This window comes from Dipodomys ordii, unplaced genomic scaffold, assembly GCF_000151885.1.
Source record: "Dipodomys ordii isolate 6190 unplaced genomic scaffold, Dord_2.0 Scaffold30, whole genome shotgun sequence".
Lineage (NCBI taxonomy): Eukaryota > Metazoa > Chordata > Mammalia > Rodentia > Heteromyidae > Dipodomys > Dipodomys ordii.
Window position 1 is genome coordinate 713,868 of NW_012267246.1, and position 14,602 is coordinate 728,469.

At 43.0% G+C, this 14,602-nt stretch overlaps 1 protein-coding gene across 9 annotated transcripts in view; it reads left to right on the forward strand.

Annotated features, from left to right (window-relative positions):
- Nucleotides 1–13,273, forward strand: part of Mbnl1 (muscleblind-like splicing regulator 1) — a 163,042-nt gene extending 149,769 nt beyond the window's left edge. For 5 of the 9 annotated variants that reach the window (XM_013016215.1, XM_013016211.1, XM_013016214.1 and 2 more), the window contains 4 exons: nt 3,803–3,838; nt 4,487–4,581; nt 7,443–7,516; nt 9,931–13,273. In XM_013016215.1, the coding sequence (XP_012871669.1) occupies nt 3,803–3,838; nt 4,487–4,581; nt 7,443–7,499 (188 nt within the window). In that variant the 3' untranslated portion in view covers nt 7,500–7,516; nt 9,931–13,273. The remainder of the gene's footprint in view (nt 1–3,802; nt 3,839–4,486; nt 4,582–7,442; nt 7,517–9,930) is intronic. The other 4 variants (XM_013016216.1, XM_013016218.1, XM_013016217.1 and 1 more) reach the window with 2 other exon arrangements.
- Nucleotides 13,274–14,602: the final 1,329 nt, after the last annotated feature.

Consider the following 14,602-nt stretch of genomic DNA (forward strand, 5'->3'; position numbering starts at 1 on the left):
GGGATAGGGGGCGGGGCTGACTATGAGAGAGGTAGGGCTGACAAGGGGAGGGGCTGGAGAGGCAGGTCTGTTAAGGGGCGGGGCAAGGAGCAGAGTGGCGAAGGAGGGGTAAGGCCAGAAGGGGCATTTGAGGGGAGGAGCTAGTGGGTGAGGGGTGGGCAATGGGTGGATGGGGCGGGGCAATGGGTGGGCGAGGGGCGGGGCAAGAAGCCAGCCTGCCGTCCCCTGGGCGGAGGGCAGGCTGGCTCCCCTGAGGTCTGGGTCCTGCATGCAGGGAGGCCGCCCGGTGTTTGCCTTTAAAACCAAGACTAAGCTTAACCGCACCCCAGGGCGGTGTCTGTGATCCCCTGGAGACACCTAGATGGACATACAGCTCTTCCCTTCCACACCGCCCCTTGTCACCGGCCTGACACCTGCTGTGGAACCCCAGGGCGGCCCCGGTGCTCCGGAACCCAGATTGTGCCCTGATACCACGCTCCCCACTGGGATTGATTTAATCAGACTCTCACAGGGTGATCTGCTCTTCAGATACACTGCATAGTGCTTTGCTCAGTACACACGCTCTAACAGGGTGCTCCACTCTTTAGACACACTGCATAGTACTGTTCTCAGTACCCACACCTGCAGGGTGATCCACTCTTCAGGCATACTGCTTAGTGCTGTTCTCAGTACACATGCTCTCGCAGGGTGCCCCACTTCAGATACACTTAGTCTGTGCTCAGTACGCGTTTGCACAGAGCTAACACGAGAAGAGCTCACATGTAGCACATGAGCACATTTTCCATTGGCCTCAGACCCCCCCCCCCCTGCAGCGTTGCTCCTGGGCGTGAGCGCCCAGGCCTCCCACCAGGGCTCACACCACTCCCAGCATTCTCACCCTCAGCAGGACTGCTGTCAGATGGCCCATGTTCCAAACACTGCTGCCGGGGTGCTGACCTCACCCCCAGCCGCGCCTGCCAGGCCCCAGAGCTGCTGTCCCCTCCATCTTCCTTGTCAGGCATGTCCACCGTTGTCCCCCTTTGTCCTTACCCCTTCACGTTGCATTCTAGTGTTTAAAGGAGCCGAAATAACCTGCTTCAGCTGGTGCTGGAAAGCCTACCTGAAGGAAGGGGGGAAAGGCCAGACTTCACAGTGTGGAGGCTTACCAGTGGGGAAGTAGGGAGGGGGCTGAGGTTTTTAGAAATAATAGAAGCCATAAAGATTTTAGTTTATCATAATTAGAATAAATATCAATATTCATAATTTACTAGTGTACATTTGTAAAATCATAATCAGTGAACACAAAGAAGCTGCCTGCTTGAATATTGATTCTGATCATTCAGGTCTGAGCTAGTGAGATGGTAGGTGATCTTTAGAAGACCTTAAATCACCCCAGGGCCAGTGGCTCACACCTATAATCCTGGCTCTCAGGAGTCTCATATCCAGAGGATTAAGGTTTGATGCCAGCCTGGGCAGAAAAGTCTCTAACACTTTTTTCTGCAAAATAGCCTGCAAAAAGCAGGACTGGAGGTATCATGACTCAAGTGGTAGAGTGCCAACCATGCAAGAAAGCTCAGCTAGGATACCTGACTTCAAAACAGTATTGCCAGCAAAGGGAAAGCCAAAACACCTGGTATCTGTGTTGTATCCCTGAATTATCCCCTGGGAATTGCAACTGCCAACCAGCTCTCCCGGCTCTTCTTCCCTCTCCCATCCGTGAGATTTCAGCTGTGCACACATTCCATTGCACATTCAGTTAACACCCTGGTTTTTTTTTTTTTCTGGCATCTTCACAGAGGCCAATTAGAAATTTAATAAAAAATCATGCAATTAAAATACACATTCCTCAGAAACAGCTATTCTTCTGTGTGAACATCTTTGTAAGGCAAGAGGAAATGCACACATATGCGCACTTGTGCCTCTTTTTGAAAATGGAGGGAGGAATGAATTGGCTACTGCACTGAATTGAAGTAAAGTGGGTTTGCTTTTGTCAAATGGGTCCTACAGCATTCTGTCTTCATGTTTGTGAGTTTTTGCACCCTGGTGACTGTTTTCATCACTGCCTCTTGTTCATTTGTTGCAAATCCCTCAGAACTGTGTGCATTGGGTAGAATGACAATTAGAGAAATTCAGATCCTAAGTGTTGTGTGGCTTAACAAGAGGGAGTGTAGGGCCAGCTCATTTCCAGGCTTAATTGGATGGATTGCACAGGATGAAATGTGACCAATGTAAGTCTAACAACAAATACTAAGTTTAACATTTATCACCTGTGCAATATTTAAATTGGCTTTAATATCCTCCAATGTGACATTACTCTTCTCTATGCCCAGCTCCCCTCCCTCTGCCCTGCCATTAGAGGGCCACGGCTTCTCAAAGGTCTAGACCCAGGCTTCAGCTGTGCTTGCTCTTGTGTCTCCAGTGACATCCTTTGTTGTTGTTGGTTTGTTTCTGCTGTTGTCTTCCACGAGGCTGACTGGGGGCCTTAGTCACGTCTGACCTTGATGGAGGTACCGGGGCCTTGGCAGCGGCCAACAACACATCCCTCAGCCAGGAGCCCAGCTCCCCCTTGTCCCTGTTCAACCCAGGCCTGCTCCCATGCCACTCACTCACAGCAGCTAGAGGGATGCTGGTGACCTAGCCCAGGTTTCAGCTGTGCTCCTCGCTGGCAGCCGCCTCTGACAGGCCCGCATTGGCAGATATCTCTCCAACCAGTGTTCCTCCCAGATGCTACTAGTATTTCAACAGATGTGCCAAGATTGAGAGATTGAGATAGAAACATAACACGCCAGTTGGTATTTTTAAACCTACAAGTCCAAAATAGTCTCATTGGAAGAACAGTAGTCTCCAGCTGTAGAAGGGCCCTGTGCTGGGTAAAAGTAAACAAGACTTCTGATATTTTTATGTCACAGCAAGAGCTACGTACGGAACATTTATTTTTACTTGCCATAGTCAAACAGTTCTGAGCACCGTGCCAGTGCTCACATGCGAAGCAGGCATCTTTGCTAAGCTTCCACCCGGGGCTTTTCACTGAAATCTAATTAGCAAGTTCTTACATGTGAAATATTGTAAAACATTTGCCACTCCACTAAGTCTTGATGATCTTACCCAGCAATGGAAACAAGCCTGTTTTGCCAGATACCAGATGAAGCATTTTGACTTACATTGCATCCCTTTTTATAAAGCTCTTCCTGCATTTGAATTCCCAAACAAGGAGAAGTTCCCTTTCTTTTCATGCATAATTTATCCAAGTAAAGTTCCTGTGTCGATAAGACAATCATGATTCCTTTCAGGTCTGTGTGGCTGCTGCTACAGTAAACAGAGAAATAAAGCCAAGGAAATTAAAGTGAATGTTGTATTGTTGTTATGTTGTACATTAAATTATTTACTATTTTAATAAATAATATCTCTACTCATTTAGCATGTTTCAACCTAGAGAAAATGTTAACGTATCATGTGTCAGAGTTAGAAATAGCCAAGCAGCCAAGCTAGGACCCATATTCCACCAGAACAAAGGCGGTCTCCTTCGGGAGGCATCCAGCAGGTGTCAGTCTTTTTCAGAATAGTTCTGTGTATAGGTGGCAATTAGGGGAAAGCAGGTGTACCAGCACACAGTTAAACTGGCTTTTTATTCTTCACTTGAGACGAGCTCTAATTGGTCACTTGCTATTGTATTATTTCATTGTGCTGACAGTTACAAGTCACTGTTTCCATAATAACAATTTTTCTTCTTTGTTCAAATGATTTCCTAATTACACGTGTGATGGGATGTTTTAATTCTCTTCCCTTTCAAATCCGCCTTCCTGTTGCAATGCATGATGAGCAGGCTCAATATTGTGCATGACACCCGCTACAAATGTTGGTAGGTGCAGCTGTTTCTTGATTTTTCTTAAACTGATGTGCGCCTCACAGCCCCTCAAAATCCACTGCTCAGTTTAACTGTGATCTATCGGGCAAGTCCATGTCCCTTACTAACACCTGTCAATTAAATGCCATTTTCTATTTAATTGACGTCAATTCACCTAAGTGTTTTCCTTACACACGGTAGTCTCCTTTAGTCACCTTTGGTGGATTTTGATTGGACTCTGAGCTCTGGTGTGTTAAAAAAGGAATCTATCTCATAAAAGTAATCATTGTTTTTATAATAGTAACCTATTAAAAAAACCCTTCTAATCAAACAGATAACTGTATATTGAAGTAAATACCCGTATTCTGATTAGATGTTGAATGTCTGACTGTGAGCACTCTATGAAATTCTTGTTTTGACTTAGCAAATTAAGCCTGTTGTGTCAGTTTTCCTGATTTGATGGTAACGAGCTTTTTTTCCCTCCCTTTTTTCTCTCCGCCCCTCTGCCCCCCTGCCCGGAATGCCTCCTGCTTTGCAATGCGATTGCATGTCACTTGCCGCGCTCGCTGCTATGATCAATGCCCTGGCCGGGGCTCACGTTGCCTGGTCTCCATGTCGCCGCACTCTTCTGTGTGTTTGCTCATATGATTTTCCCTCCGAAAGTTCCCATGGTGCACGGTGCTACGCCAGCCACCGTGTCCGCGGCAACAACACCTGCCACAAGTGTGCCCTTCGCTGCCACAGCCACAGCCAACCAGGTTTGCTCATTTACAGCTTTGTTTCCTAAAACCGACTCTCCCCGGGCCCCGTGGGTGGCCTCTAGGCATGGAGCAGCCAGGCTGGGGGGCCCTCCTGTGGGGCCGGTAGAGTCGGAGGGCTCTCTGGGTGCTGCGGTGAGCATGGGGGTCGGAAATGCCTCTTGTTGGCCTACACATCCTTCCTGTGACAAGCGGCCGATGCTTTTGTGCCATTTCTACGTGCTCCAAAGTCGTGGCAGCCTCATTTCTGAAGCTACTAAAATGACATTTACACAAGCAATTCTCCTTTGTTCTCAACCACCTGACCAGTCAAAAATATAGGCAATTTTAAGATTCAAAACCACCACCAACAAGGCACATTTGGGACATCCATTCCTGAGTTCTCGCCTAAATTGTTAAGGAAAATTAAAATACTAAAATGCCACAAATGACCACTCTTGTAAATAGAGTTTGATACAGAGTTATCGTTGATTTCTTCAGGAAGAAGATTCCAAATTAATTCTGTGTGGTGGAGCACTGCTAACCTTGAGCAAAAATAATCTCGGGGACAGTGCCCAGGCCCTGAGATCAAGCCCTGGAATTGAACTCTGTGCTGAGCATCTCAACCGATTCTCAGTACACGTAGTGAAAACCATTTTTCAGTGCCTTCATTTCTATATTACCCTGCATAAATGTTGCAGATAGATACATAAAGGATAGCAAGAAACAGTATGGTCCTGTGAGAGTCATTTCATCATCTACCCAAGTTTATGGGGTAACAATCCTGCAGGATACTTTGAAGTAGGAGGTGCCTACTGAAGCGACTTAAACTGGGTGAAAGGTGGGAGTTAGCTATTTTAAAATAAAATGATTATTTAAAATGTTTAAGTTGCAAAAACTACAAAAAGAAAAACCCACCAGCATTTTCTGATCTTGTTTAAAAATACATTCTAGAAAATACTGGTTGACGTAAAGTCATCTTTATGTGAAGTTAGTTCGGGCTTGAAGGTATAGAAACTTTTGTGATGAAAGCGAAGTTCCTGGGGGTTGACAGTGCCAGGAGAACTGAGCCAGCCTCGGCTCACTCATTGACTGGGCTGAAATGGAGCCAGTGAGTCTCAGGCCCCCATGCTGCGCCCACCTATGGAGGGCAGACAAGTGGAAAGTCGTGGCATCCGCGGAGCCTCCACCCTTGTTTCTTCCGTGCTCTGGCAAACACAAGGCTGCTAGCACAGCAGCTGCAGACTCTCGAGAGCACAGTGTCAGATCTGCCTTGAGTTTGAGACAAGCTTTCTCTATTTCTTGGCAAACAATCGTTAGTTTTTCGGAGCCTGTCAAAATAGCCTCAGACTGGCGATCATGTATCAGACTCGTTTACGAGCTCGCTCGCTGGTGCATTTGTGGCATAGGAGTACATTATCTCTAGCAGAAGGATCTCAATGGTTTCCAAGCGATCTGCTGCCGTGCAGCCGTGGAGCACGAGCTGTCTGTATGTGTGCCATCTATGATGATGAATTGCTGGTGTAAGCAGAACTCTAGCAGAGCCAATTTGACTATGTCTTGGGCACCTTTTGCATTGTGCTGTGACCATCTCATGCGTAGTCTTGGGTCTCCATACTATTTTACAACCAGACCAATGAAAAGGCAGTGGATATATATATATTATATATACACACATATATTGTATCCACGTACATCCATGTGTATATGCCTACAGTACATTAGCAGTGCTGGAAATAGCTGACACGACAAAGTGCCGCCTGCATGCATGCAGACGTTAAAGCGGGCCCTTCCTCGGCATCGGCTGGTGGTGAAGGTCCCGGTGTGCTCCGACAGCCCCATCCTGGAGGCCCCTTCACTCCGGGTGCACACCCTCCCTGCAGCCGGAAAAATGGTACGAGAGGCTTCGTGGTGCTTCGCAGCACGCTATGTGCCCTTTGCCAGAGCTGTCAAATCGCGTAGAACGGTCAGCCGAGAGACGCAGATAACACGGGGATATGTTCATGTTCACGCCAGACCGCAGGACAGAGAGGTCAGGGTAGGACGTCTGAAGGGCAGCCCTGACAAAAACGCAGTCGTGTGTGCGATCTGCTCTCCCATCAACCAAGCGCAAAGTTGGCCCATGACTTTGTACAGCAGAAACTTGGATGTAGAAGAAGGCCTTGCTTGTTTTAAAGTCACGTAGTCAGGAAAGGACGCAGGTGACCTGGCCAGCGCTCGCGGCCTCCAGTGGGCAAACCAACTGGACTGCAGAGAATTGAGACCGGTTTCTTACTGAATTTTCCCTCAAGTTCTCTAATTTTTGTTGCTCATTAAAACCCAATAGATAAGCAGTCCGGATTCAGTAAATTCTGAAATAAACCTATCCTCTCGCCCAGTTCTTTTGAATTGCTACCTTTTTCTGAATGACCTTTTTTTTGTGCAATCTTCAGATTGGGGGGAGGGGGAGGAGAAGAAATAGTTGAGCACTCTCACCTGGATGAAAATGTTAGAAATTCAATTGCACAAAAATAGGCAAAACGTTTCCTACTCTGATTTGTGTACCATTTTAAAATAATTGACTCCACAGGGTGAGTGTGTGTGCACACGCGTGTGTGTGTAGGCCAACAAAAAGGGCTTTTTCAATGACTGCTCTGCATGAATTTTTGGTAGTTTTTCCTCTCTTCCTACAAACTGGTAACAACTATAGAATAGTACTTAACAAAGATTAAAAGAAATGAGTTGCTATTCTAGAATTTATATTAACTTCCTATTGATCGAGTAGGACTTTCAGCAAGGGCTGACTCTTGCTTTTCTATAAACGTTTAATATGAAGATGGTTTCAACTCTTAGTAGTTGGTCTGCTTGCATGATCATTCATTAAATATCTTCTTATTTGCTAGATACCCATAATATCTGCCGAACATCTGACTAGCCACAAATACGTCACCCAGATGTGAGCTGTCAGCGCTCAACAGTAAGTCCACTACATAATACCTAATCCTGGTGTGTTTTGTTTTTAAGATAGCAATTGTGTGATCTACTTAAACCTTTGTAAAACTTCAGAGAAAGCACTTACAGAGTTCATGATAGGATGGCTTGTAAGGGATTTTTCATGTGAATTTACAATTAAGATGTCATAATTTAAAATACAAAATACTCAAGGATCACAAATGGGGGAGGTTGTTCCTATTAGGAATAAACACAATGTGCATTAGAACCGACTGGCCAGAAGATATGATTCAGAGGGCCATGTAGGTCTCCAGCAGCATGGACCATGTTGCCGGCGGCATTTCTGTCACAGGTCATGAGAACCTGCAGACAAATTGAGTGTCTTGGGTCCAGGAGAAATTCTCTTTTACAAAGTGGGCAACATGCTAGCAACAGTTTGGTGGTGCTGGGCAGAGAGCAATTAATGATGGGCCATGGGCTTCTGATAGTCTTTCTGCCCCTGCCAGCCAGAGCTGTCCACCCACACTGATGCCTCTATGGCCTGAGAATGATGTAAATAATACAATGAACCTCTGCAGGCAGAAAGCACCTGCTCCTGCCAGGCTCCTGAAATTCACAGAAGCACAATTTTTATAGTTAGAAAGAGCAGCAGCATTTCCAGCTAAATCTGGTGATTAGATAATTGGTCACTGTCAGTTGTTTCCTTTCATTCACTTATTTGGACCTTAACTCATTTACAAATGAGTTTGTGTTGCTGCATTGTCAGTTTATCCTGTCAGTGGGATGAAGATGTAAATAAGCTCAGAATAGCATCTGTTAAAATGTAAGAACTTTGGTGCAAGGATGAGAGAGCAGCTCTTCCCAATCGAAGTCGAAACAGGTGCACAAGAAGGGCACTCTGTGGAGAAGGCCCCGAGAGTGGGTCCCGGCCTTGCAGAAGGGGCTGGCCCCGAGTCAAGAGGCCACAGCGAGGTTCAGAGGCCCTGGCGATGTATCCAGAGCCCAGGCAATGGCCGCTCATGAGATGGCAGGCCCTGTGGTGCCCGAGGTTTGCTATAGTAGTGAGCGAAGTTACTGAAGGTGCTTGTGATCCATTTCAGGGTCTCTCTCAAAGCAGTTTTGATTTTTGTAAAAAAGCTTCATGATTTAGAAGAAATGCCACAGTCTTAGAATAAGCACATTACTTGATAGTTCTAGGTGTTGAAAACAGAATTACAACATACATTCTCAGCTCTGGCAATCATGTTTGCTTTGTATGCATGAAGCTCCCTTGTGTTTCTTACTCATAATCCCAGTTCAATGAAATAATATCAAAAGACCATCCACACATCAGTAAATAGTAAACATGAGGATTTATCTGTACTTGAGTTTATACAATGTGCTGCTGTTGGTAAAATGCCTATTTTCACATAAAGTTGCAACATGGAAGCTGTTTTTAAAGCCAGTAAGTGGTGATTTCTTTCCTTCTCAAAATTGTATTCTAAAGCAAAATTTTAATATGTAGATTCCAAGATGGGAATAAATTTGATGTAAAAACTGAAAAGTTTTAACTCTCAGGTATATTGTATTAAAACTTAATTCATTAGGAATTATTCCTTAGTTTATACACACACACATACACACACACACACACACATTTTGTGCTGGTCCTGGGGCTTGAATTCAGCATATTTTTGCTCAAGGCTAGTGGTGTATCACTTGAGCCACAGCTCCACTCCTGGCTTTTTTCTTTTTGTTTTTGGTGGTTAATTGGTGAGAAGAGTCCCACAGGTATTCCTGCGCAGGCTGGCTTTGAACCACGATCCTCAGACCTCAGCCTCCTGAGTAGCTAGAATCACAGTTGTGAGCCACTGGCACCAAGCCATATGTCAATATTTAATTTTTTTTGGCTTTAGAGTGAAGAAAAACATACAAACTTTGAATCGTTTAAAACTATCGCTTCAGGTGTCATTTATTTTAAGCTCACACCAGGTGAACACAACACTTAAGAGAATGAAGCTTTTTTAACAGAACTTACTCCAGGGACTTAGAACCCTGTAGACCAAATCGTTCTTCGGATCTATAAAATTTACAGAAGACATAAAGCAGGTTTCTATTTTGCTCTATGACAATGATGGTGTCTAACTAAGAAGTGCTCTGCAGTACATGAGATCCTTGATGCTGTGACTGTATTTTACACATTTTGCTTATTAACGGGAAGTTTAGAGCATTCTATGATGTTGCTAAGTGAGTGTGTCATTTCCTCACACCGAGAGAGCATAAACCTTGCGTGTGCACCTCCGGCTTGGTTCCCTCCTGCATTTCCCTGAAGATATGCATGTTCATGTATATGTGAACACAACATTGACACCAGAGGTGGAGGTGTGGCGGGGGCCATGGAGGGATCCGCCCACGCAGGTCAGCCTGCTGCAACACAGGCTCTCTCTTGTTCCCTTGCAGATCACACTGAAGAGGAAGGACAGTGTGCTTGGTTAGAACAACGGACGGGGTCATTAGCCATACTGTACATACCTTCGCGCAACACCAAACCCCTCAGCCACACGACAGACATCACTGCTGCATGTTAACAGGAAGAACAGACCACACGGCCCACTGCACACTGTTGCGAGCACTGTACATTGAATCAATATTTGTGCTGAGGTGATACCCCTGTCCTGAAGAACAACATTGTCATATTCTTTTCTAGCACAGAGCTATGCATACAGATATGCATACCTACTTAGTTTCCTATATATCCATGTCATTTTGAAAAGACAGACTATGGTATAACCATGACTCTATTATGTATTGGTACGTCTGTAGACCAAGATATAATTTTTTAAAAAAATAAGTTTATTTCTTTCAAGGTTTACAAATAACAAAGGTGCACCTTGTATTTAAAATTGCCATTATAGATGAGAGAGTGCATGCATAGCCCTTTCTGTTTCAGAGTAATATTTTTAATGTACTAGATGGTAAGACATACAGAGGGAGGGATCTGACAGATGAATGTGCCAAGCGAAACCAACTGTGTCTGCTGCCAAGCACACCTGGCTTTAAGTTCCATGTCGTCAAGGATTTCCATGAAGTGCCATAGACTGTACATCGAACTAGAGTATTATTTCTTCAGTGTTATTATTTTCAGAGCCACATTTTGTTGCTTATTTGCTAGTTCTCATCAATCAAAGGGCACCATACTTTTTTTTTGAAACCAAAGCTGTCTCAGAAATGGCAAAATTAACTTTACAGTAACAATAGACAGCACAACACAAACTCTCAATACAGATAAACTCACACATACTGGAGATATATATAAGATATATATATATAAAATATATAATTACTTTAATGCACTGTAGTGTAATATTTATGCATACTATACTGTATAACATGTTATTCAAAAGGGATATGCCATTTCTGAGACACAATAACAAAAAATGATGAAATTATTTTGCTTCTATATTTATAGCCTCTGTCAAAAGTCAGAAGGACTCTAAACGCTTTGCAAAAATGGTTTTATGTTTGCTCACATGCTTCCTACAGTCACATTTAAAATAGTGACTCTAAAGAAAGACAAGAACAGCACTGTCATCAGATGCATGATAAACCAAAATATGAAAATGAGAAATGTTTAATTAACCTAGTAACTGGGTGGGTTAAGTACATGGGTGAATTTTATATGTAATTTTTTTTGGTTTTGATTTGTTCAGATTAACTGCTTATAGCCTTAGAAAGCCTTTTACAAAATTAAAAAAAAATAGATGTGCATTCAGTTTTTAACCATGGAATCGTCCAAAGGAATTCCTTTTTTTAGTGGGTTGGATGTGGAAGCTTGTAAAGGATATTTTTGCTCTGCCCAGCAGTTCTGCGGAATGCTGGCGTGGGGCTCGGCCACTGGTAGCTCTCGTGAGGAGCGGGAGAAGAGAGGGTTTGGTTGTAGAACCTTCCATACTTCCAGGTTTACTGCAAGTTTTTATGCTTGAGAGAAATGCTTTCTAATATAAGACTGATGTGTTGATTTTACTGATTGCACTGTGCATCTATTAAAGCCTTAGATTCTGACATTACGGGTTGGAACCCATACCAATGTAATTTCAATCGTGTTGAGAGAGTAACAGTGACTTCATATGTTAGTGTAGTTTAGTTACATTACAGAATATTACTTATTTTGTTAAAATGTAGTTTTTCATTTCCTACATTTATTAGATTTTCTTTTCTATTAACAATTGAATACCATTTCAGATTATAGACTATTGTTTTGTTAGCTTTTACTGATGAATTTTTCAAAATACAAAAAGTAGTTTTTCTTCATAACATACTTAGTTTTGAATTACATGTAGTGTCATACGAACATTCGTATTATTGTTAACTAAATGATTTATATTTTACTGATTTAATATTACAGTATAAGAATGTCAGTCATTGTTAGTTCTTGTCTAGTTTTCATTAAAAGAACAAAGATCTTTTATATGGATATCTTATAAATATATAATCATTGCTAAGTAAGATGTTAAGTTGTTGCTATTGCAGCAATCCTGGCAGACAATTGAGTAATATTTTGATGATTTATTTTGTTTGTAATTAGTTATTATAAGAAGATCTAGATCCTAGATATTAGAATAAAATTTATTTTCTACTGTATCCATTTCAAATGTTAAAGTATTGTTTCATATTTTTTAAATCCCTGAATATCAGGCCTTGTTATAAATAAGCTGCATAATCAATAAATAGAACAAGGGACTTTCTGTTGATAATCCAAATACTCAAAGTTTACGTAATGAGAAATAGAGCGTGTGTGCAAACTCTTGAGGGTGAACTATGCTGCACTTCAGCATATTGGGAAGTCTAGAGAGAAGGTTGACTTTTTGCACTTCTGTATATAGTCAAAAGAGAGAAACCTGTATAATAGTAAGATCTTATTTTGAATAAAAACGTCTATAATTACAAGGAGTTTTGTTAAGGCTAATAAAATGACAGACTGAGCAAAATTGCTTGTGAAAGAGGCACAGAGTTAGCACTCTATACCCCTTCAAACATGTCGCTTTGCTTTTTTTGTGGACAGCTTGTAGTTTGCCAGGATTTTTTCAGCTGGAAAGGTAATGCCATCCTTCCAAGATCTCGTGACTGTCAAAAAGCTCCATTGGGCCAAATCTGCCTGACGATCATTACCAAAAAAACAGCAGGGACTTTGAACATTAAGATCAAACCATGGATCAAATATTCCTTACATTTTTCAAAACTACTGCATGTTTAAAACCTCAACAACAACAACAAATGAGAGAAGGGACAATACGATGGACCTATAATACCCAAATCGGTTTCTGCCAATTTCACTGGTTTATTGTTCACAAAAGAAATGTTCAAAACAAAGTATTGACTTTCAAAGAAAATTTAACCCATAAACAGGCAAACCAAACAGCACACTGTATCTATAATTGTTATGTGATTGTTTTTTTAATTGCTGTAGGATCCCGTTCTTTCAGCAGGTGAAAGAAATCAAACACAGTCAAGCACTCACGGGTGTAGGGAAGCTGGACCTGGTGCCGGCACTGGTTTAAGGAGCCAGTGGTGCCAGGCTTCCTGCGCCCGCAGAGCCGCTTTCCTCTGCTGGGAGGAGAAACATGCTTGGTTTTATATTATGTAATCACAACTTACTTTCTGCTTGTAGTTGCTTAAAATTATGTATTTTGTCTTGGGCTGCAATTTGCTTTATGCTTATTTTATTATTACTGCAGTAGTTGACTTTGCTGTATGGAAAAATAAAGTGAAATTGCCCTAATAAAACTTCTCTTTCTTAAGTATATTTGTGTGCCTGGGATTGAATTGTGAATTGCTGTTTTGCACGCCTCATGCACTCTCAGATCATCATGACCGGCTTGCCATGTAAACCTGCTGTCTGCTTTCGGAAGGCGGCAAGGGGGCATTGCCTTCCTTCCAATTCGTCGTGTTGATATCAAAATTCAAATCCAGACCCCCAGTGTTTCCTGAAAAACTTACCATCTTCTGATCCTTGACTTGCAATTCAAATGATATAAGGGGAAATAAAATTCTCTTACCAATTCTAGATCACTGTTTCTGTCTTCAAAGAGATGTGACTTGCCTGTCTCACCATGACTAGTGCTGGAAAATAGACCTGTCTAAAAAACTACAGCTGGGGACTGTTGATTCAAGAAGAGCAGAGATGATATACAAGTTAAGCCACGCCAGGATAAGACATAACTCCTGAGGGGTGTGTGTGTATGTGTGTGTGTGTGTGTGTGTGTGTGCGCGCGCGCGTGCATGTGCATGCATTCAAGAATTCATTAACCACAGTGAACTTTTTTGTTTTGTTTTGTTTTTGGGTCCGGTCGTGGGGCCTGAACTCTGGGCCTGGGTGCTGTCCCTCAGCTCTTCAGCTCAAGGCTAGCACTCTACCACTTGAGCCACAGTGCCACTTCCAGCTTTTTTCTTTTTGCTTATGTGGTGCTGAGGAATTGAACCCAGGGCCTCATGCATGCAAGGCAAGCACTCAACCACTGAGCCACCTTCCCAGCCCCCCACAGTGAACTTTTAACATAATAAGTACTGGTTTCTATGTATTCTCTGCATGCTGGCAATCCACAGATAGCCCATGAATAATGACCAGTGAATCCTAAAGGTCCAATGTGAAGACATTTAGGAGACTTATATGATGATGTTAGCATTTGATACCTGGTCGGAGGCTGCAATTTCTCCTTTGAGAGCTGATTTTTCCCCCCTAAAACTCGTTGCAGAAAAGGGGGTTGGGCATTTTTTGCTTTTTTGCTTTTTTATTGTTATTGTAAAGGTAATAAGGGTTACTGTTATATAAGTACATTTCTTTTCTGGCAAGGTTACTCCTTCCCTTGCTCTCTCCCAGTTTTTCCCTCCCATCCCCAAATACAAGTTGTGTATTTAATTTTCAACACCTACTGTTTTCAGCACCTACTATCATTGCTGCATTTGTTCACCCTTTTTTTTTTTTTTGTCGGCAGTGGGCTTGAACTCTGGGCCTGGGCACTGTCCCTCGGCTCTTCAGCGCAAGGCAAGCGCTCTACCACTTGAGCTACAGCGCCACTTCTGGTTTTCTGGTGGTTTATTGGAGATAGAAGTCTCACAGTCTCTCCTGCCCGGG